The sequence below is a fragment of the Palaemon carinicauda genome, chromosome 45 (genome assembly GCF_036898095.1).
Source record: "Palaemon carinicauda isolate YSFRI2023 chromosome 45, ASM3689809v2, whole genome shotgun sequence".
NCBI classification, from domain to species: Eukaryota; Metazoa; Arthropoda; class Malacostraca; order Decapoda; family Palaemonidae; genus Palaemon; species Palaemon carinicauda.
Genome location: NC_090769.1, coordinates 29,588,764 through 29,615,950, shown reverse-complemented (window position 1 = coordinate 29,615,950; position 27,187 = coordinate 29,588,764). Strand labels below are relative to the sequence as shown.

General features: G+C 45.8%; 1 protein-coding gene across 2 annotated transcripts in view; it reads right to left on the bottom strand.

Annotated features, from left to right (window-relative positions):
• The window catches only part of LOC137634747 (queuosine 5'-phosphate N-glycosylase/hydrolase), a 76,055-nt gene that overhangs the window by 20,828 nt on the left and 28,040 nt on the right, over positions 1-27,187 (bottom strand). For both annotated transcript variants that reach the window (XM_068367246.1, XM_068367247.1), the window contains exon 3: positions 16,142-16,684. In XM_068367246.1, the coding sequence (XP_068223347.1) occupies positions 16,142-16,684 (543 nt within the window). The remainder of the gene's footprint in view (positions 1-16,141; positions 16,685-27,187) is intronic.

Sequence of the window (27,187 nt, the reverse complement as noted above, 5' to 3'; positions counted from 1 at the left end):
TTTGGGTTGAGCTGCCTCAGCGTCTCCGTGAATGGCTCTCGCAATAACTTTCTTGAGCCAGAAAGAGATGGTGTTGCGAGAGATTCTCTTCTTAACCTTGTTGGTACTGAGGAAGAGATGACGGAGACGTGGTCTGAAAGGTCTGGTACGTTTCAGGTATTTCCTTAACGCCCTGACTGGGCACAGTAGCAATTTGTCAGTATCCTGAGTTGCCCTATTGAGGCTGGAGAATTGAAATTCCTTAAACCTCTCATCAGCAGACGAAGGATTCTGGGTTTTGGCCACAAAGCCTGGCACGAAGCTGAGAGAGACTTCCCCCCATCGTCTAGTATGGGTGACTTCGTAGGATAGACCGTGAAGTTCACTAACCCTTTTTGCTGAGGCCAGCGCTACTAGGAAGACGGTCTTAAGGGTAAGGAAGAAATCAGAGGCCCTATTTAAGAGCTCATACAGAGGGCCCTTTAAGGAGCGTAAGACCAGGGACACGTCCCAGGGTGGTGGTCTAATCTCCATTGGGGGGGCAAGATCTCTCAAAATCTCGAATCAACAAGGAGACCTCTTCTGAGGTGGAAAGGTCAACTCCTCTCAGTCTGCAGATGAGGCTTAAGGCTGAACCATAGCCCTTAATTGCAGAGATTGACAGGAGTTTCTCCTCCCTGAGGTAAACTAGGAAGTCTGCGACTAAAGGGAGAGAGGTATCGAGTGGAGAGAGGTATCGAGTGGAGACACGTCTCGCCCTCTACACCAAGCTGCAAACACTCTCCATTTTGCTTGGTAGAGGTTTGTGGAAGATTTGCGCAGGTGCCTGGACATGTGTTCGGCCACTTTTCCTGAAAAGCCTCTGCTTCTGAGGAGAGACTGGACAGCCTCCAGGCGTGAAGTATTAGGAAGGGAATTCTCCTGTGGGGGATACCACTGTGTGGCTGCGTCAACAGACGGGGTTCTGGAGGTAGAAACCTCGGCACTTGAACCAGCAGGGAAAGGAGATCTGCGTACCACTCTCTGCTTGGCCAAGCCAGAGCTATTAAAGTTAGTTTGCAGTCCTGTGAGATCCTGAGTTTGTTGATCACCTTTCTGACCAGGCAAAAAGGAGGGAAGGCATAGGCGTCCAGGTTGTCCCAGGAGTGTAGGAGGGCGTCCTGGATCGCTGCCTGATGGTCTGAAACTGGGGACCCGTAGCGGGGAAGTTTTGCTTTCAGAGAGGTGGCGAACAGATCTATTGTGGGCAAACCCCACAAAGCTATTACTGTCTTCGCTACTCGAGGATCCAAAGACCATTCTCCACTCAGCACTTGGTGATGCCTGCTCAGCTGATCTGCCCCGATGTTTCTCCGGCCCGGAATAAACCTGGCTGAAAGGGAAATGTTGTGGCTTTCCGCCCACTGGCAAATCTGGACAGCCAACAGACAAAGGTCTCTCGCCAGAGTACCCCCTTGCTTGATGTACGAGACGGCTGTGGAGTTGCTCATCAGAACCACCTCTCGTCTGTGTAGATCTTCTACAAAGAATTTTAGGCCTTTCCAGGCAGCTAATAATTCTAGATGGTTTATATGGAGAGACCTCTCTATCGGCGACCAAACTCCTGATGCTAATTTGGGGCCTAGGTGGGAACCCCATCCCCGTAGTGACGCGTCCGAAAAGAGTTTTAACTTCGGACTCGGGTTTTGGAAGGGAATGCCCTTTTGGGTGTTCTCTTCTGGACGACCACCAAAGAAGGTCTTGTCGCACCAGACTTGGAACCTCCACTGCCCTGAATGGGGAGTCTGACTTCTGAGACTGATGGGTCTTCAGATGCCATTGGAGACTTCTCATTCTCGATCTCCCTCCTGGAACTAGTTTTTCCAGAGAGCCAAGAAGGCCCAGAAGACACTGCCACGACTTGGCTGAAGGTGGTAGTGGAGATAAGAGATGGGTGATGGACTGATCCAGTCTCCGAAGCCTGTCTTCCGACGGAAGCACTCTCCCTGCCTGGGTGTTGATGGATATACCCAGATAGGTTAAGACTTGGGTCGGAGTTAAGCAAGACTTCTCTGCATTTACAAGGATCCCCAGATCCTTGCAAAGATTCAGAAGTCTTCTCAGATGATCCAGAGCTAGCTCCTTGGACGAGGCCAGGAGAAGCCAATCGTTCAGATATCTTAGCAGACGAATCCCATGTTTGTGCGCCCACGAGGATACGAGTTCGAAGATCTTCATAAAGATCTGTGGGGCGGTCGAAAGGCCGAAGCACAGGACTTTGAACTCGAAGATTCGACCCTGAGCCAGGAAGCGTAGGAATTTCCGAGAAGTGCGATGGATTGGCACTTGGAAATAAGCATCTCTCAAATCTACAGATACCATGAAGTCTTCTGAACGTACTGCTTGGGTCACGGAGGCCGCGGTCTCCATTTTGAATGGAGTCTGCTTCACAAACAGGTTCAGAGTCAAAAGGTCTATCACTGGTCTCCAACCCCCCGAGGCTTTCTCTACCAGAAAGAGGCGACTGAAAAACCCCGGGGAAGAGTCAGAGACCTCTTGAATGGCGTCTTTTAGAAGCATGCTCTGTATCTCCCGAGCTGGGGCTTGCTGTTTCCCGGGATCCCGAGGGACCTGGGAGGACGAGATCGGGGGAGGAATTAGAGGAGGAGGAGAGTCTATGAAGGGAATGCGATATCCCCATTGAAGCACCTTTATGATCCATTGCATGGCCCCCATAGCTTTCCACCTCCAACTCCCCTGCAGGCAACCCCCTACGCACTGCGAGGGGGGAAGACGAGACCCTATTTTTGTCTAGGGTTCCTCCCTCTGCCTTTAGCCTTGGGAGGAGCCGACTTTCCTCTGCCCATAGGTTTGGGTGTAAAAGAGGGGCGGCTGAGGTTCTTGGCTGGCAGCGGAGTTGCGACTGTTGCCTTGGGTTGTGGAGTTGGCTGCTGTTGCATTGGACGAAAGGAAGCAGCCTTTTGCATTGCAGTGTCCTGCGTCTCCTTCCTCCAAGTCTCTAGGGTAGAGGAGACTGCTTGTCTAGAGAAGAGGAGAGGTTGAAGAAGATCAGAGTTCCTCAAAACCGATTTCTCAGATTTACCAATGCTCCTATGCAGTCTGGAGACTACTGATTCCCTTCTTTGGAGAATCCAGTTGCCCCACATCGTTGCGGCTGTAGCCGTTAGGAAACCCATTGTCTTGGCCCCAGCAGCCAAGACTTTCTGCAGGGACTGCATGGAATTCTGGTTTGAGAGGTCCTTATGACTAGCAAGGTAGCCCACTGTGCCAGACCATGTGTCAAACCAGGAAAGTGCCTCTAGAAGAGACATTGACGCTGATTCCATTGTCGAGGCTTCTGCTGCGGTAAAGGAGACTGGAAGGGAAGAGAGTCTCTCTGCAGAGCAGCCAGGTGTAAGCCTGGCTGTGAGGGGATCTAGTGTCAGAGGAGAAGGATTAGCGTCTCTGACCTTGTAAAAGCGCCTTTGCCTCTAGAAGGGAAACTGCAGTAATTTGTGGGATTCTTGAGACTTCAAGGAATTCGTTTCCCCCGAGACCGCCTGCGAGACCTTCCTCAGACAGCCTGCAGTGTGAATAGACCAGGGAAGTTCGATTCTGGTCTAAGGGTTTGGTAGAGGACGACATAGTCTGTCTAATGCTGGAGCGTCGGTATGACGAGGCGACAGGTGTAAATCTCCGAGACCCGAGATGTTACACATCGTTCTTAGAGCCCTCAGATAGGCGGACTCTAAATCTTTTGATGGTTGTTCCTCCGAGGAATCCTCAGGACGCGCTAATTTCTCGTGAGGGAGGGCGGTTGAAGCCCGAATGTCTGAAGGTAATGGCGAGGTAGCATATTCCATTGCCGACAAGCCAGAGAAAGGCTGAGCGCTGGTTGATGGCACCGCGCGCCCAGGATCCTGCCTGGAAGTTGAAGGTTTAGGCGAAGGCGACCGAACTAACAGTACTGTCTCAATAAGAGAGTGTGTTGATCGGTGGCCTTGCCTTTCCCCTCTGTTCTCAGCCAAAGAGGAGAAGAGCTGAACCTCTGGGTCTTCTTCCGAAGTTCTCGCGAAGCCCATATTTCGTAATTCATTAGAAAGTACGGGGATGAGTGCTAATCTGTCTAAAACGCGAGGGCGCAGCGAATAACCTCGCGCGGATATGTCCGGAGACTTGCGCGTTCGGAAGTTTGACGCACGGGAGTGCTCTCTTTCTGATGATACTAAGTGACGGCGAGAAGAAGCGTTCTCTCTCGCCTGCGCAGCGCGAGCTGAGCTCCTCGTGAATAAATGTGAAGGAGAGGAATCGCGCTCAGAGTGTTCTCTTTGCTTGGTTGCGCTCTGGGCGTGATCAGATTTAACCTCGCCCCGATGGGAGCGCTTATTGCGCTTGAGAGAACTATCTCGTGAGGAAGAGCGCGAACGTCTTGTAGAGCTCTTCTTCTTATAGCGCTTAGATGATTCGCCGCGAGAGGAAGACGATCGCGAGGCAGAGCGATAGCGCGAGGAAGCATTCCTCTTATGTTTGTGACGAGAGCACTTATCACTTCTCGGCGAGACATTTCGTGACGAGATAGAAGGCGAAGAAGAACAAGAGCGATGACCTCTCTTCCTATGTCGCCTCTCTCTTCGACGAGAACGTCTTGGCAAAGGAGAGCGAGCTCCCCTTTTCCTCTTCTCTCTCTCTCCTATCCTCTAAGGACGAAGGCGACGAGGACGAGGAGGAGGAGAAGGAGGAGGTATCGTGATGAACACGCTTGCGACGTTGTTTTGTAGTAACGCAAGCGAGGGGCGAAGTAGGCTCCGCAGGAGCTGACGTTATTACCTCCGCTGACACTTTAGCAGCCGCCGATCGAGCTGGTGGGATATCGGCGAGGTCCGGAACTCCCGAGGGTTCCAAAACAGAAGGGACCTGAGGTAAAACTGTGCCTGCAAGGAACTGGCTCCACACCTCCACCGAAGGAGAAACAGGAAGTCCAAGGGCAGGCCATACCGTTCACACGTTATCTGGAAGAGAAGCGGTAATAGAATTATTTCCGATGACGCAAGAAACTATCCCACCGGGGGAGGTAACTTGATACTCCTGCCCCGGGGGAATGGGTGTTAAATCAATGGTGCCGCTCTTCCTTGACTTCCCCCCGGAAGAAGGAGGCAAGGAAGAATCTGAAGGAAGAGATCGAGAGACCGAAGAAGAGGCCCAACACTCCTTACCTTTCGACGGCGAACCTGGAGGTAATGAGTCCTTCCTGGATTTCTTCTTCTTCCTCTTCATGAACTTACCCCACTGCGTAGGCGACCATTCCTTACATACTTGGCGGGGGGAGTCTTCAGCACACCTATGACCTCTGCATGAAGGGCATAGGGAATGAGGATCCACCTCCGGCGGTGACATAAATGTGCCACAAGATTTCGGGGGAATCCCGGGACACTTCCTCAAATTAGAGGACATCATATCTAATTTAAAGAGAAAAAGAAAAAGTTAATGAAAAAAAAACAATTAAAGAAAGGCTAGTCTGCTAGTCAAACACAACCGGGAGCAGAGGTGTTACCACTGCGACGGTTAGAATTCGATTGAAGGTACTCAGTAGCTACCGGCCGGCAGTCCCCCACCCCCATCAGGGGGATAACTACCGGCCCGGTCGTTAACGACCTTGTTAAGATTTTCTGCCGTATTTTCCAGCTCGCGCTAAAACATCTCCTACAGTGATCCCTCGTTTATCGCGGTAGATAGGTTCCAGACCCGACCGCGATAGGTGAAAATCCGCTTAGTAGTGACACCATATTTACGTATTTATTTAACATGTATATTCAGACTTTTAAAACCTTCCCTTGTACATAGTACTGTTAACAAACTACCCTTTAATGTACAGAACACTTAATGCATGTATTACAGTACCCTAAACTAAAACAGGCACAAATATTAAAGGCGATTTTATATCATGCGTTTCCTAAACACGCCAAAAAGCACGATAAAAAATGGCAACCAATGTTTTGTTTACGTTTATCTCTGATCATAATGAAAAAACAAACGCATTTGTGTATAGGTTAGTTTTTGCATCTATTATATTGATTATACAGTATGTTGATTTTGTTATTACCAACGTTTTACAGTACTTAATTTTTCTTAGGACTTCCAAATGAAATGTTTTTCTTTATGACGCCGCCTGAAACGGCGGCGTCATAAAGTACACTCCATCTTCGATCGTAATAAACAAACAAAGGCATTTAACGCGCATGATGAAAGTGATAAATAATGATACTACAGTAAAAGCTTTTAAAAAATATGTTATTACAAATATTATTTACCGTATCTATATAAAATCATATATACGTAGCAAAGCAGGAAAACAATTTACGAGAGAGAGAGAGAGAGAGAGAGAGAGAGAGAGGAGAGAGAGAGGGAGAGAGAGAGAGAGAGAGAGAGAGAGAGAGAGAAAGAAGTTGTTTTACGTACGTAAATGTAGATTTTAAACAAAAAATTAGCCCCATTTCATATAAAATAGGTTATTACAAATATTTTATTTTATCATAATACAGTAGTCTGTATAATACTGTAAAGTTCAGTACAGTATGTTGTTGTTAGTCGTGGCGATGAAATTCTCACGAAACAAAAACACGGCATTCGATTACAACAGCTGATTCATTCTCTCTCTCTCTCTCTCTCTCTCTCTCTCTCTCTCTCTCTCTCTCCTCTCTCTCTCTCTCTCTCTCTCTCTCTCTTCGTGTTATACAATACTTACATATAGATGAAGAAACTAAAATTAGTTTTCCTAGTGTCAATTAAATACGAAACGAAAAAATTATGCCGTTTACATACATTTCAATCGTTGCTAAAAATACGGCATCCGATTTCATCAGCAAACCACTATTTTTTAGGAAACAATTTTATTCTAGAAAATTGCAACTCTTTAAATAGGTAATTGCACATTAAGAAAGCGTGTACTTTTGTTTTTAAATTTCGGGTGTGTTTTAAAAATCGAGTATTGTTGACTTCTTTTTGTTTTACTTTTGGCTGTGATCAGATCACCTGACGTCTAGCTGCCGCTCTTGAGAGCGTACGAATACACTAACAAAGTATCGTTTATACCATTTCTTAACTTATTCAAACCGTCTATACAGTTGATATTACATAAGCACCAATGTGTTATAACCTATCAAATTTTTTTGTTTATTACATTCAAAATAACACACACTCTCTCTCTCTCTCTCTCTCTCTCTCTCTCTCTCTCTCTCTCTCTCTCTCTCTCTCTCTCTCTCTCTCTGTGGGCTACTTTTCACTACCTCCCATTCCTTACCTCTCTCTATCTCTCTAACAAATGATATCTTTGTTGCTCCTCAAAGTTTCATTTATATTGAAAATCAATCATGATTCAATTTTCCTTACTTTCTCCAATCTCGCCCCATCGGTCACATCGCGGTATTTTCTAAATTTCCGGAAAATCCGCGATATATGTATATACATGCGTTATGAAAAAAATCTGTGAAGTGGTGAATCCGCGATAGTCGAACCGCGAAGTAGCGAGGGATCACTTAGTAAAGAATGAGGGTTTGTATTTAGTGTAGGAACAAATACAAATTACCTCCGACTTTGTCATTTGTTTTGTTACTCTATACAGTACAAACCTTTGCTATTTATATGGGATAACATCCCTTTAGAGGGTGGAAGTCTGTACCAAGTGGCCTTTGGTAGTGATCTAGGATTCTCTCCGTACGAAATTAGATCGAAACTGGTAGGAACCCTTACGTCTCACTAAAATATCGTGCTATACACGCCTAGCGGCCTCCGCAAGCTGTGTACTTGTGATACTAGCAATGTGACTGGTCTAGGTAAGAGTTCTCCAAGTTATAAGAACCTTTGAGAATACACTAGACTACCCAATCCTCCCTCACAAGAGGTATTGGGATGTAACAAGTATTATTTCTATACTAGGTTACACAAGGGAAATGGTTCTACCTGCAGACAGCGGAGGTCAGCTTTGCAGAGTACGGTAGGTGATGTCACCCCACAGGGTGGAAGATGAAAGAAAGAAAGAAAGCTAGTCATAAGTTGTCATTCATCCCAGACTTAGCCATACTTAATCTCTGCTACTTGTCCATCAAGGAGCCTGAGGTTTTTAAACCATTTATTGAGTAGCCACCATAGGATCTATGAAGAACGTCTCCTTGTTCCTGTGGGTTACGTCTTGCAAAAAGTGGCAATGGTCCTCTGATGCTTTTACACATCTGTTGACAAGGCCTGCGTCCCAGAGTAGTCTTATGAAATGCTAGAGCGTACCCCTGTTATGAGCTATCGGTCTCCTCTATGAGGAGAAGGATCAGGATTCAATACTTGGTCCATGACCTTGTGAATCTGAGCCAAGAACGTGTTCTTGATGATCCTTCTCTTGACCTTTACCAAGCTGACGAAGGTTGGTGACACTCTGGGGGGCGAGCTCTTGTACTTTCCTTGAGGTAGGGCCTCCAGTTTCTCTTTAGCATAGTAACCGTTGATCTGGATCATTGGTTATGCTGCGAAGGACTCCCATAACGAAGAGTTTGGTTTCTGGAATCTGAGCTGCCGGAAACAAGATCGAGTATTACCTAGTCCTTCGTCGTGAATGGAAGAAATGAAGGACAGCCCATGGGGTTCGCCGACTCTTTTGGCTGAAGCCAATACTAGCGGGAGACTTGTCATCGAAGTCAAGTGAACATCTGCTGCTTGGCATCCTGGGTCGTAGGTTGAACCCTTTGGGGACCGCAGGATGTGAACCTTACCACGTGGATGAAGTCTACCTTCCAATTAAGGGTCTGTCAGCTCAAAAATTCCGTATGAGGAGGGACGATGCCAACGTGGAAGAAAGGTCAATTCCTTTCAGTCTGAAGGCAAGAATCAAGGACTAGCAATGGCTTTTCACTGCAGAGACTGGAAGATGCTTTTCTCTCTTAGGTAAATGAGGTACTACTTCAATGCTGGGATAGTGGATCAAGGGGAGGGATACCCCATCCATAATACCAACTACAGTTCACTTGGCCTGGAGGGTCAAAGCCAAAGATCTACGCAGGTCCACCAGACATCCTCTTCGCAACTTGTTGCGGAAAGCACTTTCTGAGAGAGGAGGACCTGGATAGTCTACAGGCGTGAAGTCACAGCTTTGTGAAGGTGCTCACTTGTGGCTGATGTAGAGTCACTGAGGGAGTTCTCTCGGGATCTCCGTCGGGAGTTGTAGATGAGTCAATGGGCTTGACAAGTCTGCTGGGTGTGCCAAGTGCGCTGGGCAAGACGAGGATGGCCTGCTCCCAAAGATTAAGGGCGGGAATGGGTCATTCCGATTCCCATTGGAGGAATCCCCTGGGGAGGGAGACCAACCAGGAAAGGGGCTGTTTCTCTCGCGGATGGGAAAGGCGACCATCCTCCGCTGCCGCTGTTGACGATCCTTCCCTTAAGCAGGAAGATTGCTTACTCAGTGGCTGGTGGAGGTAGGGGAGTGGGTAAATACCTCTCTTTGTGGAGGAATTCTCCGAATGGGAAACCAACTGGTGAAGGAAGTCTTTTCCGCGAGCGGGAAAGACACAACCAACATCTACTGTAATGCCATAGTCGGCGATTCTCCTCACATGCAGCAAGATTGTTGACCTGTGGTTGAAGGGACTCTCCCTCGGAAGGGAGAGTTCCAGAACCTAGAGGTGATCTCCTTGGCCGCACTCTGTTTCCCATCCACGAGTTCTAGCTCAAGTTGAAGGTTGACATCGGGTGTTGCCTGAGAAACGAGCCGAAGCTCAAATCTGAGTTCTCATCGGAGGGGGTGGTACCATTTATCCGTAAGAAATCTGCCCTCACCGCTGGGAGGTATAAGAGACGGTACCATTTGGACTCTGACCAGAGCCTGGAGGCCAAGTGGTACAGCATGGTCCCCTCCCCCTTTCCCTTTATGCATCTGGAGGGAGCGACAAATCCAGGCAAGAACCGAGAAGGTCGACTCCTTGGCAGAAATTTCAGTTTGTCAACCGTCTTCTCGGGCACATCTCCTGTTGGGTCTCATAGAGACCTGAGAAAAAAGGAAGGGGATCCTACTCTTGCCCATACTCATGCCCAAGAAGAGGTTCGATTCGAAGGAATTCATTGCAGGCCTGACAAACCCGGGTGAAACGGTGACTTCAGAGACGTAACCACTGCTACATGAAAGTGCGTCTCAGAGAAGGAGGAGACTCCTGTCATCCTCCTCCTAGGATCCTGTTGATCTGTGGGAAAAACTTCTGCACAAGGGCGATGAATCTAAGTAGTCTTTGGTAACGAAAGTTACCAACCGAGTCTGTTAGGATTAGTATATCGTACTAGAGTCGTCGGAGAACAAGGCCGATCCTGACAAACAACATTGACACAAGGATAAACCTTTTCGTGAAAACCTGCTAGATGGTTGAAGATACAGTACAGCCTCGATGACGGCATTCCTAGGCGTAAGAGTCCTAGTGATCGAATGTACCAAGAAGTCCTGTGGCCTAACTGATTGTTTGATTGTATCCCTTCTCCTAGCCAAACAGTTTGATGAGCTAACTTGTTCCAGGAGGAGAGAACAGAATTGGAGACTATCTATAGGAGCAAATGACTGTACAGTAGAGGCTCGGAGAGACCTTAATGAAACACGTCATTCTGTCTAAAGCTACCGACTGGATGTTCGGATCGAGAAGGTAAAGCGAGAATTGGCCTCACACTTCCACAGGTGGGAGGATGAGAGAATGTGTATTCCCTTGTGGGTGAGCTGCAATTCTATGTCCTTTTTAGATAAAGATGCGTACTCCAACCTCTCTGCTAGAGCAGCTACAACCGGATAAGTAGCACTTCTACAACACCAATCACAGTGGTGTTCCCAGATGGTCACCCGTCCAAGTACTGATCAGACCCCTTGTTGCTTGTCTTCACTAATCGGAAGAGAAGGTGCTTCAACGTGGTATGGCCGTTGACAGGGCGAACTCTGGCTGGGGGAGGGTTGAAGGACAAGACCAAGGTCAAGCTAAGGATTGAGCAAATATACTTCTCCGGAGGAGAATCCCGTGAGTTCAACACCCTGGAACAGCGGGAAGGACAAGGGGGGATAACCCTACGTTGTTACGTCTCTTTATGCAGGTAAGAGGGGCCGAGGAGAGGATCGATTGAGTTAGCCCAAGTGCCGTAATAGAGATCCAACCAGTTCTCGAACTTGTGGAGAGAGGGAAAGTAAATACCCCAAGGGATTATGTTCACAAGATTCGTTCAGTCATCAGAAAGGAGGCAGGGGCGAGTGGTCGGAAGACTTCTATTGCGGCAACCGCTGTGTAGAACTACGTTCTACCTGCCTGGTGGCAGTAAATAGGCAAGGGCTCCTGCACAACTAACAAAGCTCTTCCATTCAATAAAGATATCAACTTGTAAGGTAAACATGTACCACAAGTGACCAAAAGGAAGAGATAGGGAGCAAAAGAGGCAATCTAGTCCCTTATTCACAGGGTTTGATGGAAACGTTCGTAAGGGATGAACGATTGAGAGCGCTGACGAGATCTAGTGTGCTGATGAATGCATCAGGAAACCGATAGCACTTCCCTTGTGTGTAACACCAAGTTCTCAGTGGTAAGTAAGGTATTAAGCACCAAGGTTGACACTTGTGCTTTACCCCTCTCATCGAAGTAGTAGTGCCACTCGTAGGTTACCTGGCCCCTCGATGAAGTTCTGTGTCAACTGGATGAGCAGAATCGCTCCAATACTCTAAAGCGATCGAGGAAGCCAAAGCGGTAGAGTGCTCTACGCAAGATGAAGAGAGCAGGAGGGTCTCACTGGGAAGCCGAGCACATGCTTGTGGTGAGGATAGCAGTCATTAGAGATCTGCGATCCTTACCAGAGAAGGTCTCCATTGAATGAAGTAGGAAAAACACACCCCAAGGGTCAAAGCTTCTGAGATTCTCTGGTGGCTGTCAGCGATTCTACCCGTAAGCGGAAAGAGCTGTTGGAGGTTACTGGAAACCAGAAAACTGGAAGAGAGCTGATGAGCGATTGAGCACTGATAGGCGATGGCTAGCTGACAGGCGACAATGTGATGGCGAATGTCGAGGATCTGTAACCACGCGGATGATGAGGCAGGGAATGGGGAGTCCATAAAAGCGCCCACTGACTGACAGCAAGACTGCCCATGATATGCTTGAGCTGGCAAGGGGTGAAAGTCACGGGGTGATGAGTGACGATCACGCGACGCACCCCTGCCCCCGCAGCTGGAGAATGACGAACGTCCGAAGGCAAGTGGCAAGAAGCTGGTGAGTGACAAGGGCCCAAAGGTGAACGTCAGGCAGGTGCAGAAGATTGTCGGTCCTAAGAAAGAATAAAGAGCCTAACAGCTGGGGAAGGAGAACGTCTAGAGCAGCGAGGAGGACCGCGCTCCTAGGAGGAGTGATGATTCTCCTGAGGGGATCGTTGGCGGCAACTAGGTTCCTCCGCAGTGGAAACCTGCCTCGAAAGCCTCAGCGGAGAGTTACAGTGGTCTCTAGGATATCTCTGGAATGAGGGGGGGGGGGGCTCCCTTTTAGACGAGAAACATCGACCCATAGGAGAGACTTGCCTCGGACCTTGCTCACACCCCAGACGGAAGAGTCCGCTCAACATGGGGGAGAACGTCTTTGGCAACGAGTCTGCAGCTACTGCAACGAGATGTGGCTGTCAGAAAGTCTACCCACAAGCGGGAAGGTTGCTAGAGAGAAGCTGGTGAAAGGAAGTTCTCCCTTGGAAGGGAGAGAATCTGGTGAAAGGAAGTTCTCCCTTGGAAGGGAGAGAAGCTGGTGAAAGGAAGTTTTTCCTTGGAGGGAGAGCAGCCCAACACCTGGGAAGGTTTAATCTCCATCGAAAGGGAAAGTTGTCCGACCCCTAGCGGCCTACCTCCGGGCAGCGCTCTTTGCTTCCTGTCAACAAGTATTGTTCAAGTTGAAGGTCAGCATCGAGAGCTACCTGTGAAACGTAGCCAAAGCTAGTTTCTGGGTTCACCACAAAGGGATCCCCAGACTGGAACCCCTACATTTACCCAGTATGCCACTGCTCTCGTTCCTACACTCAGCATTAGGAAAGGAGTAAAAGTTGAGTGTTGGAGAGATTGTACCACTCTTGGAAGGGATCTCATCTTCGTAAAGGAAAGGTCGTAGTCAGCATGCTGATCAGGAGATGCCAAAGGCGCAGGAGATCAGGACTGTTGCGGGGCAGGGACAGCACATTCCACAGGAACAAACGGCTCTGCTCTTCTACATCGGCTGACTTTGCTGAATGAAGAAGTACGGCATCGCTAGAAGGAAACATAAAAAGAATAAAAAAATTAAAAAAACAGGGGTACCACCTAAACCCGCGCACGGGAAAGGTGTCCCCCGAGATAACAGAAACATAATAAGGACTGCCCACTCCCTTCGCCAGCTGTCATCATCAGGCGAAGGAGAGTGGCGGCGTAAGAGCTGTAAAAAAAGGTATTACAATTAATTAATCAGCTGATGAAAAACTACTGTACTGTACTTGGGAGAAACACTAAACCCACTGATGGAAAAGGAGTGGACAAGCTAAGACCATGCACTCCCTCCGCCGGCTTAGTATGGCCGTTGGGATATCGCTGCAGGAAGGAGTGCAGCATCGAGTTCTGTAAAAGTTAAATTACAAACGGTTATTATTTCAACTTAATTACAGTACTGAAGAAAAAATATTCGGGAGAGGAACCTAACGCGTAGCGGGAAAGGTGTTCCCCCGCAGAGGATCTGCCAGCTGCCCACGCAATGAGGGAGAACAGCGTCTTCAGCGAAGAAAAGCAAGATCGATGTCAAGATCTGGGTAGGCCGCAACCGGTCTTCCTACGAAGAATTTGCATGGAAAGAGTGATGTTAACATCCAAACAAGGAGGAGTATTCACACGAGGACGACTCACCTGCAGAGGAGGCGGCATCACTCAGGGATAGCCACCAGCCTACAGGTTGTCTGGCATCCAAGGAAGGGAAAATCATGAAAGAAGGTTCTCCGACCTCAAGAAACTGCTGCATTATGTTGTCACACAAACAGCAACATTCACTATAATGAAACGAAAGCTTAAATATTTATATAAACTTTCACATGAATTTTTCATATATAACTAAAGGGCCACTCAGTAGAGCGCAGACGTCTGCAGCGGCATCTTATTTCTCGACCTTGACCTTTGACCTTAACATGTATTAATTGGAGTGGATATTCATGCACTCAAATATGAACCAAGTTTGAAGTCTCTGTGACAACAATGTCAAAACTTACGGCTGATTTTCAGCTTTTTACATAACAGTTAATCACTGTAAGTTTTCATTACTCTACAAAGAGAATTGTAGCCAGGAAGCTGTACAAACATACAAACAAACACACACATACAAACAAACAAACACACAAACAGGGGCGAAAAAATAACCTCCTTCCAACTTCGTTGACAGAGGTAAATACACAAGTCTATATCTGTACAAGAATACAGTATAGGAAAAAACAAATCAAATGACCGGTTATGTATGTGGCGGAGAGAGAGAGACGTCTATCCCACTGAGCCAAAAGCAAGTGGGTGCTCAGCCCAGGTGCGTGAGTGAGCAGGGTGGCCGGCTACCCCACCTCCAGCTAACTAGCGGGTTGGGTGATTACCTCACGGTAAAAATCTTATAGCTCGTCTTTCATCTTCGCCAAAAGTAACATCCCCTATAAATAGTGAAGGTTTGTATAGAGTAACAGAAAAATTTTATATTTCACTCCATGGAAGAGAAATATATTGTTTCTCCAGGTGTTTCTTCTCCTCCTGCTGTTCAATCTTCAAATCGATTCATCTCAGTAATTTCTGGGTCAAATGACATGAAATTTGGCACAAAGGTAGAGTGTGCAAATACCCAGGTGCATTTAAATAAAATTTTGATACAGTAATTTTTCTAAAAGAAAGATAAAAACAAGTAAGTATACATGGGTAAGAGTGGCAAATGGAAGAGTGGTAGGAAGGGCGTTAATGGATTATGTGTTGATAACTAAAAGAATGATTGGAAGATTGAAAGACGTGCATGTGTTTAGGGGTATGGCTAACGGTATGTCTGATCATTTTTTGGTGGAAGGAAAATTAGTTGTAGCAAAAGAGTGGGGGAATAGAGTAGGTTGATGTAAAAGGGAGCTAGTGAGGGTTGAAGAGCTAATAAAACCGGGGGTAAAGACTAAATATCAAGAAAGATTGAAAATGGCTTATGATGAAGTGAAAATAAGAGAAACTGGTAAATGACTGAGAAGTTTGTATCTGCGTAGGAATAAATTGTTCTGTACTATCCAAATAGCTCAAGGTAATGAAGCTTGGAGAGAGAGAGAGAGAGAGAGAGAGATGAGAGAGAGAGAGAGGAGAGAGAGAGAGAGAGGAAAATGGAGTGAAGAAAACCTTTGTAAAGTTTCATATGGAGTGTAGCATTATACGGTACTAAAACATGGACTATACAAGCAACAAGAAACATCTAAGTACTAAGAATAGTTGGAGAAGAGAAAGCCCTAATAACAACAATAAAGAGAAGGAAGAAAAATTGAATAGGACACATTTCAAGAGGAGATTGGTTACTGAAGGCCATTATAGAAGGTAAATTTGAGGGACAAAAACCCCGCAGGAAGGAATAGGAAGTCAATGCTAGATGACTTGAAGGGAGAAAGAAGGTAACAAGAGCTAAAACAGGTGGCCATGAATAGAGAATTATGGAGGGCGACTAATCCATCAAAGGATCTGCCTTGGGGCAGAACACTTTAGTTGTAGTAGTAGTGATAGTATACTATCAAAAGTCTAAGATATTTCCTAGTAGATTTTTTTGTACTTCTGTATACAGTATATGTCAGCAGTTTACATTGATACAAATATGTAATCTAATGAAAGATGTTCTCCTAAAAGTGAATGGTATACTTTCTTTATGGTCTTGTAAATTTTTTTTGTTCTTCAAAAAGTAAATGGTATACTTTCTTCCCTTGTTAAAGCCCTTCAGGGCCTCATAATATATAAAAAAAAAATGGAGTTATGCTAGTTTTTCACTACAACATTCCTTTTATTTAGGATAGCTTGAACATACCTGTATACAGTGTTCATTGCATTTACAGTAAGTTTATCTTATACCTTTGAAGTTTCAATCCCCTGACCAATATCTATTGAAGTTATTTTTAATTGTTTTTGAAATAACTCTTAAAACAGCCTTACCTCTTCGCTATCTCCATTTTGGAAAAGCATCTCCTTCTTCAGCTTATCCATCAACTCATCCGAGTATTTCAGAGCCCCGAAGTATACCATTGCCTGTGGTACTCGATAATCTGCAAATATTGTCAGTTTGTCTATATCCACAAATGCACCTAGTCCTTCTCCTCGGTAGAGCATCCAGATATCCGCAGCCAATATCTGAACTCTTTTGTATATCTTCACTTCCTGTCCATTATAGACAGCCGTGTCACGGAAGCACGGAAACTCCCTCGCCACGAGATCTATCAACTTCAAGGCACTTCCCTCCGCCTTCTTTAGGATTTGGGCAAACGACCCGTCAAACTTTTCGACAAGTTTGCTTCCCACTTCATGCATGACCTTGACCCGCTCTTCAAATAGAGGCATCTCCGATTCAGTATCCGAACGAAAGATTACCTTCAGATCCTCAACTGTCAATTTACTGTAGTACTTTGGGTCGTACATTTTCTTTCCTTCGTCAATTGCTCTGTTTACAGCAGAAACCATTGCTAAGTAGCCATTTCTAGTCTGAAATACAGTAATACACTGCAATAGTCTGAAATACAGTAATACACTGCAATAGTCTGAAATACAGTAATACACTGTAATAGTTAAATGGAAGAATCTTTAATAACAAATTTATTTTTTCCAAAAACCTATGAGGATTAATCAGTAATTTTGTTGTAATTATTGTATTGAATAAAATTCTTTACCTCAAAAACTGGATATCAACAGATGCATTCATCTACGGCTCTGAGAACAGGTTCGTTAATACACAAATAAAAATTTTTGAAAAGAGAAAAAAAAATATTGTATAGAAAATATAATGAATTAAACATGGGTGAAGCTTCCAGTATTTTACATATTGATTAGAGTACAGCATTCAAATGTCTTTTAAGAAACAAAATTCAGCCCTCAACTGGGAATTGTCAAAACAAAAACAGAAAAATTTAAATTGAACTATATCAAATTTCCAAAACGAATCAATGCTGAATTGTTCAAATAATTCTATTGTACAGTACAGTAGGCCTATTCATGATGTGCATCCACTTTCCTGGAAAAATGTTATTTTTATTAGTAAAATAAATTTTTGAATATACTTACCCGATAATCATGTAGCTGTCAACTCCGTTGCCCGACAGAATTCTATGGAGGGATACGCCAGCTATCACAATACTAGAAGGGGGTGTACTTACCAGCGCCACCTGTGGCCAGGTACTCAAGTACTTCTAGTTGACACCTCCTCAATTATTCCTCGGTCCCACTGGTTCTCTATGGGGAGGAAGGGAGGGTCAATTAAATCATGATTATCGGGTAAGTATATTCAAAAATTTATTTTACTAATGAAAATAACATTTTTCAATATTAAACTTACCCGATAATCATGTAGCTGATTCACACCCAGGGGGGTGGGTGAAAACCAGTGTACAAGATTAAAGGATAGCTAAGTATCCCATATTTCATATAACAGTTATCTCAAATAACAATGAAATAATAAGTACCTGGTAAGGAAGTCGAATTGAACCGTTACTCTGCCTCTTTTTTAAGTTTGTCTTCCTTACTGAGCGCAGCGTTCCTCTTGGAGGCTGAATCAACCCAAAGGTGCTAAAGTATACAGGGCTGCAACCCATACTAAAGGACCTCATCACAACCTTTAACCTCGGCGCTTCTCAAGAAAGAATTGACCACCCGCCAAATCAACAAGGATGTGGAAGGCTTCTTAGCCGACCGTACAACCCATAAAAAGTATTCAAGAGAAAGGTTAAAAGGTTATGGGATTGTAGGTAGTAGGTTGGCCAGGGCACCAGCCACCCGTTGAGATACTACCGCTAGAGAGTTATGGGGTCTTTTGACTGGCCAGACAGTACTACATTGGATCCTCCTCTCTGGTTACGGTTCATTTTCCCTTTGCCTACATACACACTGAATAGTCTGGCATATTCTTTACATATTCTCCTCTATCCTCATACACCTGACAACACAGATTACCAAACAATTCTTCATCACCCAAGGGGTTACTGCGCTGTAATTGTTCAGTGCCACTTTCCTCTTGGTAAGGGTAGAAGAGACTCTTTAGCTATGGTAAGCAGCTCTTCTAGGAGAAGGACACTCCAAAATCAAACCACTGTTCTCTAGTCTTGGGTAGTGCCATAGCCTCTGTACCATGGCCTTTCACTGTCTTGGGTCAGAGTTCTCTTGCTTGAGGGTACACTCGAGCACACTCTCCTATCTTATTTCTCTTCCTCTTGTTTTGTTAAAGTTTTTATAGTTTATATAGGAGATATTTATTGTTGTTACTCTTCTTAGAATATTTTATTTTCCTTTTTTCCTTTCCGCACTGAGCTATTTTCCCTGTTGGAGCCCCTGGGCTTATAGCATACTGCTTTTCCAACTAGGGTTGTAGCTTAGTAAGTAATAATAATAATAATAATTATGGGAATGTAGTGGCTGAGCCCTCGCCTACTACTGCATTTGTTGCTACGAATGATCCCAGGGTGTAGCAGTACTCGTAAAGAGACTGGACATCTTTGAGATAGAATGATGCGAACACTGACTTGCTTCTCCAATAGGTTGCATCCATAACACTCTGCAGAGAATGGTTCTGTTTGAAGGCCACTGAAGTAGCCACAGCTCCCATTTCATGTGTCCTTACCTTCAGCAAAGCAAGGTCTTCTTCCTTCAGATGAGAATGTGTTTCTCTAATCAGAAGCCTGAATAGTAAGAAACTGAGTTCTTAGAACTTGGAAAAGAAGGTTTCTTGATAGCACACTATAAGGCTTCTGATTGTCCTTGTAAAGGTTAAGACCTTTTTAGATAGTACCTAAGAGCTCTAACTGGGCAAAGTACTCTCTTCAGATCATTCCCCACCAAGTTGGACAGGCTTGGGATCTCGAACGACTTAGGCCAAGGACGTGAAGGAAGCTCGTTTAGCAAAAACCGAGCTGCAAGGAACATGTAGCCGTTTCAGATGTGAAAACAATGATCCTGCTGAAGGCGTGGATCTCACTTACTCTTTTAGCTGTTGTCAAGCACACGAGGAAAAGAGTTTTTAATGTGAGGTCCTAAAAAGAGGCTGACTGGAGAGGTTCAAATCTTGATGACATAAGGAACCTTAGGACCACGTCTAGATTCCAGCCTGGAGTGGACAACCGACGTTCCTTTGAGGTCTCAAAAGACCTAGGGAGGTCCTGTAGATCTTTGTTGGTGGAAAGATCCAAGCCTCTGTGGCGGAAAACCGCTGCCAACATACTTCTGTAACCCTTGATCGTAGGAGCTGAAAGGGATCTTACTTTCCTTAGATATAACAGGAAGCCAGCAATCTGGGTTACAGTGGTACTGGTTGAGGAAACTGCATTGGTCTTGTACCAGCTACGGAAGACTTCCCCTATAGACTGATAGATTCTGAGAGTGGATGTTCTCCTTGCTTTGGCAATCGCTCTGGCTGCCTCCTTCGAAAAGCCCCTAGCTCTTGAGAGTCTTTCGAAAGTCTGAAGGCAGTCAGACGAAGAGCGTGGAGGATTGGGTGTACCTTCTTTACGTGAGGTAGACTTAGAAGGTTCACTCTTAGAGGAAGAGTCCTGGGAATGTCGACCAGCCATTGCAGTACCTCTAAGAACCATTCTCTCGCGGGCCAGAGCGGAGCCAACCAACGTCAGCCGTGTCCCTTTGTGAGAGGAGAACTTCTGAAGTACCCTGTTGACAATCTTGAACGGCGGGAATGCATACAGGTCGAGATGGAACCAATCCAGCAGAAAAGCATCCACGTGAACTGCTGCTGGGTCTGGAATCGGAGAACAATACAACAGGAGTCTCTAGGTTATCGAGGTAGTGAACAGATCTATGGTTGGCTGACCCCACAGGGCCCAAAGTCTGCTGCAAACATTCTTGAGAAGGGTCCACTCTGTGGGGATGACCTGACCCTTCCGTCTGAGGTGATCTGCCATGACATTCATACCGCCCTGAATGAACCTCGTTACCAGTTAGCTTTCGATCTTTAGACCAGATGAGTAGGTCCCTTGCGATCTAGAACAACTTCCACGAAAGAGTCCCTCCCTGCTTGAAGATGTAAGCCAGGGCTGTGGTGTTGTCAGAGTCCACCTCCACCACTTTGTTAAGCTGGAGGGACTTGAAGTTTATCAAGGCCAGAATAACCGCCAACAACTCCTTGCAATTGATGTGAAGTGTCCTTTGCTCCTGATTCCATGTTCCCGAGCATTCTTGTCCGTCCAAAGTCGCACCCCAGCCCGTGTCTGATGCGTCCGAGAGGAGACGGCGGTCGTGTTTCTGAACAGCCAAAGGTAGACTTCCTTGAGAAGAAAGCTGTTCTTACACCACGCGAGAGAAGACCTCCTCTCTTCGGAAACAGGAACTGAGACCGTCTCTAGCGTCATGTCCTTTATCCAGTGAGCAGCTAGATGATACTGAAGGGGGGGGAGATGGAGTCTCCCTAACACGATGAACAGGGCCAGCGATGAAAGTGTCCCTGTTAGACTCATCCACTACCTGACTGAGCATCGGTTCCTTCTCAGCATGCTCTGGATGCATTCTAGGGCTTGGAAGATCCTTGGGGCCGACGGAAAAGTCCGAAAAGCTCGACTCTGAAGATCCATACCCAAGGAGACAATGGTCTGGGATGGGACGAGCTGAGACTCCTCAAAATTGACCAGGAGGCCCAGTTCCTTGGTCAGATCCATAGTCCATTTGAAAATCTCCAGACAGCGACGACTTGTGGGAGCTCTTAAAAGCCAGTCGTCTGACGGAGCCGGACACAAGATCATGGTACTGCTGCACAGTCTGTGAACTGTCAATCATGGGCAAGCGAGGAAGTACAGTGACAACCCGAATCTGTCTAGACTGTCTGGGTCGTACAGACAAACTCCTTATCGGGTTGCTGAGGTTGCCGCACTGCGTCACAACAAGTCACTTCTGTTGGTTGTTGAACGTCTTCCCCGTGACACATTGACTCCGTAAACAAAAAATCCTCTAACAAGGACTAAGCTTGGACTGCATGTCTTGTAACACAGCTCAAGGTCTATGGGAGCAGGTGTGGTAACAGACGGGATTAGCGACTGAAGTGGAACCATTACCTTCCCTGGAAGCATGTTATGCTTAAATAAAAGTCCATAGGAGGCTATGCAGCTAAAGGCTCCCTCCAAATGACAGAGTCCTCAAGGGAATATCAGAAGGAGGGAGAAAAGAACTTTCTCATCTACAGGGACCATATCCTAGAAAAGCTAAGTTCTCTCAGTGAGGGTTCACTGGTGCAAAAGCAGCAGACTAGAAGGCAACGTTATGAAACTGCTTGACAGTCTAGTGAGTTGGCAACAACCAAAGATGTGTGACTGAGAAGCATGCGGTAAGGTATGCAGAGCCTGTTGTATGCAGAGTATGCTGTATGCAGAGCATGCTGTATGTAGAGCATGTTGTATGCAGAGCATGCTGAATGCAGAGCATGCTGTATGCAGAGCATGTTGTATGCAGAGCATGCTGAATGCAGAGCATGCTGTATGCAGAGCATGTTGTATGCAGAGCATGCTGTATGCAGAGCATGCTGTATGTAGAGCATGTTGTATGCAGAGCATGCTGTATGTAGAGCATGTTGTATGCAGAGCATGCTGAATGCAGAGCATGCTGTATGCAGAGCATGTAGTATGCAGAGCATGCTGTAAGCAGAGCATGTAAGGTAAGCAGAGCGTGTGCATGGCGTTTAACATTTCTCAGAAATTCCATGACCAGTGCTAGAGTGCTTTATGCATGCTTGCATGGGGTTTTAATATCAACATAATATATACCTTACATTCATAACTCATGATTCATATTTTTGCCATATTTTGCGATATTGTTAAAAATATATTGCCAGGAATACAAATATATTTTTATAAGTAATACAAATAACCTCCATTATCATAAGGTTTGAAAATGGAGGTAAGGTATGCTGAACAGCAGAGTCAGAACGAGCTGGAACAACAATAGTTGTGGTTTCCTCTTCAAGACTCTGTTGAGGGAACACCTGAGGCTCAGTCTGCAAAGGCTGATCAAAGGAAGTAGCAGAAGGTAGGCGCATGGGTGGAGGAGGCTGACTCCTGGCATGAGTGGCTGAACTCAAGGGTTGCGCTTGCTGAGTGGTTGGCGGATGCGCAGTAGCAAGTTCCTGAGGAACGAGTTGAGGTTCCTGCGGTGTGTAGCTGAGAGCGAAAAGGTAGTGGCTGCGCAGAACGCAGTAAAAATCTCGCAAGTTGAGGCTCCTGAGGCGCAAGGCTAAGGTGTTGAGGTGCTTGCCTTGAGGAGGGTTGAGCTCGCTGCAGCGAGAGCTGAGGAGACTGACTCATGGACGGGAGAGGTTGTTGTACCTCAACCGAGTGTTGCATCACTGGTGGAGCAGCAAGTGGAGGCGGAGGAAGAGAGGTATAATCCTCCTGATCCCATTGTAAAGGTTGCCTTAAGGAAGGCGGAGGCTGAACACCACTGGGAACAGCAAACTCAGAACGTGGCTCAACATCGTACGCCTGGCAGGTGGTACTGCGATCAGGCGGAGCGAGCGCAGGCGGAGGGAGTGTAGGCGGAGGCGCAACACTCTCAGCCCGACACTCACGCATCAAGTCCGAAAGCTGTGCTTGCATGGACTGTAGTAGAGTCCACTTGGGGTCGGCAGAAACTACAGTAGGCTGAGGTAAAGCCTTAACAGTCGAGCTCTGTTGTGGCAGAACCTTACTCCTCTTAGGCGGAGTGCATTCAACTGATGACTGAGGAGAGTCAGAGCTAACCCAATGACTGCATCCGGGTTGTTGAACTCTAACTTCGTACGTCTGGCATAGGTCTGGACTTTACGTTTAAGAGGTCTTGAGACCTGAGACCAGCGTTTTCTCCCCTAAATTTCTTCTGCAGACGAGCAAAATAAGGGCTCAATCGTCTGCGGGTGGGAGTGACGGTCTCGGTAAGACACGCCCACAACCACCGAGGATACTTCTGTGCGCCGATCAAGGCCTGCTGAACCCTTCTGCCCTTCGACATTGCTTCTCCCATGGGCTTGGGAGCTTGCAAGAGGTCCCGGACTGGGAGGACGACTGGCGCGCACAGAAGTACCCTCACGCACAACACTGACACACTTTGCGCTAATCACTTATCACTTTGATTTTCTGTTTGCACTTATTTCACTGAACTCGAAACTTTAAGTGGTTTGTACCTGAAACACGCAATTCTATCCTTTCTCAAAAGTTAGTAATTGCGAAAACAGAATTACAATGTAACAGAAAAATCTAATGAAAGATAAATAATTCAGTGGCTGGAAAGAGACTAAACACTAGATCACTCTAGAAACGTTTACCTTCTTCCCCTAAAGAGACTAGGGAGAAGAGCAAAAACGATAACAACGTTACTCGCTTGAATGAAACGTTTATCCTCCTCTTTCTCCCTCCGTCTCTATCTCTCTCTCTCTCTCTCTCTCTCTCTCTTGACTTAGAACCTGAGAGAAGAGCCCAATCATATATATCGTTAAAACATATTATTGTTAAAGGAAAAAACTGAAATATTTCCCAAAATGAAAAGTTCCTTTATTAGGATTAAAACCATTAAGTTAAGAAAGAATGAACAAAACGCTAGACACGGTTACTCTTACTGCAACGTGAAACCGTGAAAATTCTTTCTCTATCGTAACGATAGAGCGCAAGTTGAACGTTCTGAACGTCAACAACTGCAGAGACAAAACAAAACGTTAGTTCAACTTTGAAAACAGTACGAGACTATCAAAGAAATTCTTTCAAAGACATTAAAATAGCATAATATGTTAACAGGTAAAACCAAAATGACGGGCTCAATGTTAATTAACTTCGGTACCAAGAAAAGACCGCCTACTATTAGGAAGGTCGAATATAAACAAATATAAAAATTAATTTTAATAAGTTTATAATAAAAGGAAGTTAATCGAAGAGGCCTATAAGAGGCGGAGAGATATAAAATAAATCTATAACTTTTGTTAAGCAAAATTAAGAAAGAGAGTCTATACTCTCTTAGACACCAACACTTCCGTCTAAGGGAAGGGTCGGCCATAAAAAGTGAAAGAGAGTTCATACTCTCTTCGTCACCATAATTAATCAAATTAATTCCAAAAGCTAACTAAGCTAATATAGAAGTTTCCAGTAAAGCGACAGCCGAAATCAAAGAGAAATACTTCACCAAAGTCGTGAAAATACTCCAAGAACATAAGCGTATCCCAGAACGTCTTGCCGGAAGCACGACAGAGGAATAATTGAGGAGGTGTCAACAAGAAGTACTTGAGTACCTGGCCACAGGTGGCGCTGGTAAGTACACCCCCTTCTAGTATTGTGATAGCTGGCGTATCCCTCCATAGAATTCTGTCGGGCAACGGAGTTGACAGCTACATGATTATCGGGTAAGTTTAATATTGAAAAATAAATTTTTGAATATACTTACCCGATAATCATGTAGCTGTCAACTCCGTTGCCCGACAGAATTCTATGGAGGGATACGCCAGCTATCACAATACTAGAAGGGGGTGTACTTACCAGCGCCACCTGTGGCCAGGTACTCAAGTACTTCTTGTTGACACCTCCTCAATTATTCCTCGGTCCACTGGTTCTCTATGGGGAGGAAGGGAGGGTCGATTAAATCATGATTATCGGGTAAGTATATTCAAAAATTTATTTTACTAATAAAAATAACATTTTTCAATATTAAACTTACCCAATAATCATGTAGCTGATTCACACCCAGGGGGGTGGGTGAAAACCAGTGTACAAGATTAAAGGATAGCTAAGTATCCCGTATTTCATATAATCAGTTATCCATAATAACAATGAAATAATAAGTACCTGGTAAGGAAGTCGACTTGAACCGTTACTCTGCCTTTAATAAGATCGTCTTCCTTACTGAGCGCAGCGTTCCTCTTGGGAGGCTGAATCAACTCAAAGGTGCTAAAGTATACAGGGCTGCAACCCATACTAAAGGACCTCATCACAACCTTTAACCTCGGCGCTTCTCAAGAAAGAATTGACCACCCGCCAAATCAACAAGGATGTGGAAGGCTTCTTAGCCGACCGTACAACCCATAAAAAGTATTCAAGAGAAAGGTTAAAAAGTTATGGGATTATGGGAATGTAGTGGCTGAGCCCTCGCCTACTACTGCATTCGTTGCTACGAATGGTCCCAGGGTGTAGCAGTACTCGTAAAGAGACTGGACATCTTTGAGATAGAATGATGCGAACACTGACTTGCTTCTCCAATAGGTTGCATCCATAACACTCTGCAGAGAATGGCTCTGTTTGAAGGCCACTGAAGTAGCCACAGCTCCCACTTCATGTGTCCTTACCTTCAGCAAAGCAAGGTCTTCTTCCTTCAGATGAGAATGTGTTTCTCTAATCAGAAGCCTGAATAGTAAGAAACTGAGTTCTTAGAACTTGGAAAAGAAGGTTTCTTGATAGCACACTATAAGGCTTCTGATTGTCCTTGTAAAGGTTAAGACCTTTTTAGATAGTACCTAAGAGCTCTAACTGGGCAAAGTACTCTCTTCAGATCATTCCCCACCAAGTTGGACAGGCTTGGGATCTCGAACGACTTAGGCCAAGGACGTGAAGGAAGCTCGTTTAGCAAAAACCGAGCTGCAAGGAACATGTAGCCGTTTCAGATGTGAAAACAATGATCCTGCTGAAGGCGTGGATCTCACTTACTCTTTTAGCTGTTGTCAAGCACACGAGGAAAAGAGTTTTTAATGTGAGGTCCTAAAAAGAGGCTGATTGGAGAGGTTCAAATCTTGATGACATAAGGAACCTTAGGACCACGTCTAGATTCCAGCCTGGAGTGGACAACCGACGTTCCTTTGAGGTCTCAAAAGACCTAGGGAGGTCCTGTAGATCTTTGTTGGTGGAAAGATCCAAGCCTCTGTGGCGGAAAACCGCTGCCAACATACTTCTGTAACCCTTGATCGTAGGAGCTGAAAGGGATCTTACTTTCCTTAGATATAACAGGAAGTCAGCAATCTGGGTTACAGTGGTACTGGTTGAGGAAACTGCATTGGTCTTGTACCAGCTACGGAAGACTTCCCCTATAGACTGATAGATTCTGAGAGTGGATGTTCTCCTTGCTTTGGCAATCGCTCTGGCTGCCTCCTTCGAAAAGCCCCTAGCTCTTGAGAGTCTTTCGAAAGTCTGAAGGCAGTCAGACGAAGAGCGTGGAGGATTGGGTGTACCTTCTTTACGTGAGGTAGACTTAGAAGGTTCACTCTTAGAGGAAGAGTCCTGGGAATGTCGACCAGCCATTGCAGTACCTCTAAGAACCATTCTCTCGCGGGCCAGAGCGGAGCCAACCAACGTCAGCCGTGTCCCTTTGTGAGAGGAGAACTTCTGAAGTACCCTGTTGACAATCTTGAACGGCGGGAATGCATACAGGTCGAGATGGAACCAATCCAGCAGAAAAGCATCCACGTGAACTGCTGCTGGGTCTGGAATCGGAGAACAATACAACAGGAGTCTCTAGGTTATCGAGGTAGTGAACAGATCTATGGTTGGCTGACCCCACAGGGCCCAAAGTCTGCTGCAAACATTCTTGAGAAGGGTCCACTCTGTGGGGATGACCTGACCCTTCCGTCTGAGGTGATCTGCCATGACATTCATACCGCCCTGAATGAACCTCGTTACCAGTTAGCTTTCGATCTTTAGACCAGATGAGTAGGTCCCTTGCGATCTAGAACAACTTCCACGAAAGAGTCCCTCCCTGCTTGAAGATGTAAGCCAGGGCTGTGGTGTTGTCAGAGTCCACCTCCACCACTTTGTTAAGCTGGAGGGACTTGAAGTTTATCAAGGCCAGAATAACCGCCAACAACTCCTTGCAATTGATGTGAAGTGTCCTTTGCTCCTGATTCCATGTTCCCGAGCATTCTTGTCCGTCCAAAGTCGCACCCCAGCCCGTGTCTGATGCGTCCGAGAGGAGACGGCGGTCGTGTTTCTGAACAGCCAAAGGTAGACTTCCTTGAGAAGAAAGCTGTTCTTACACCACGCGAGAGAAGACCTCCTCTCTTCG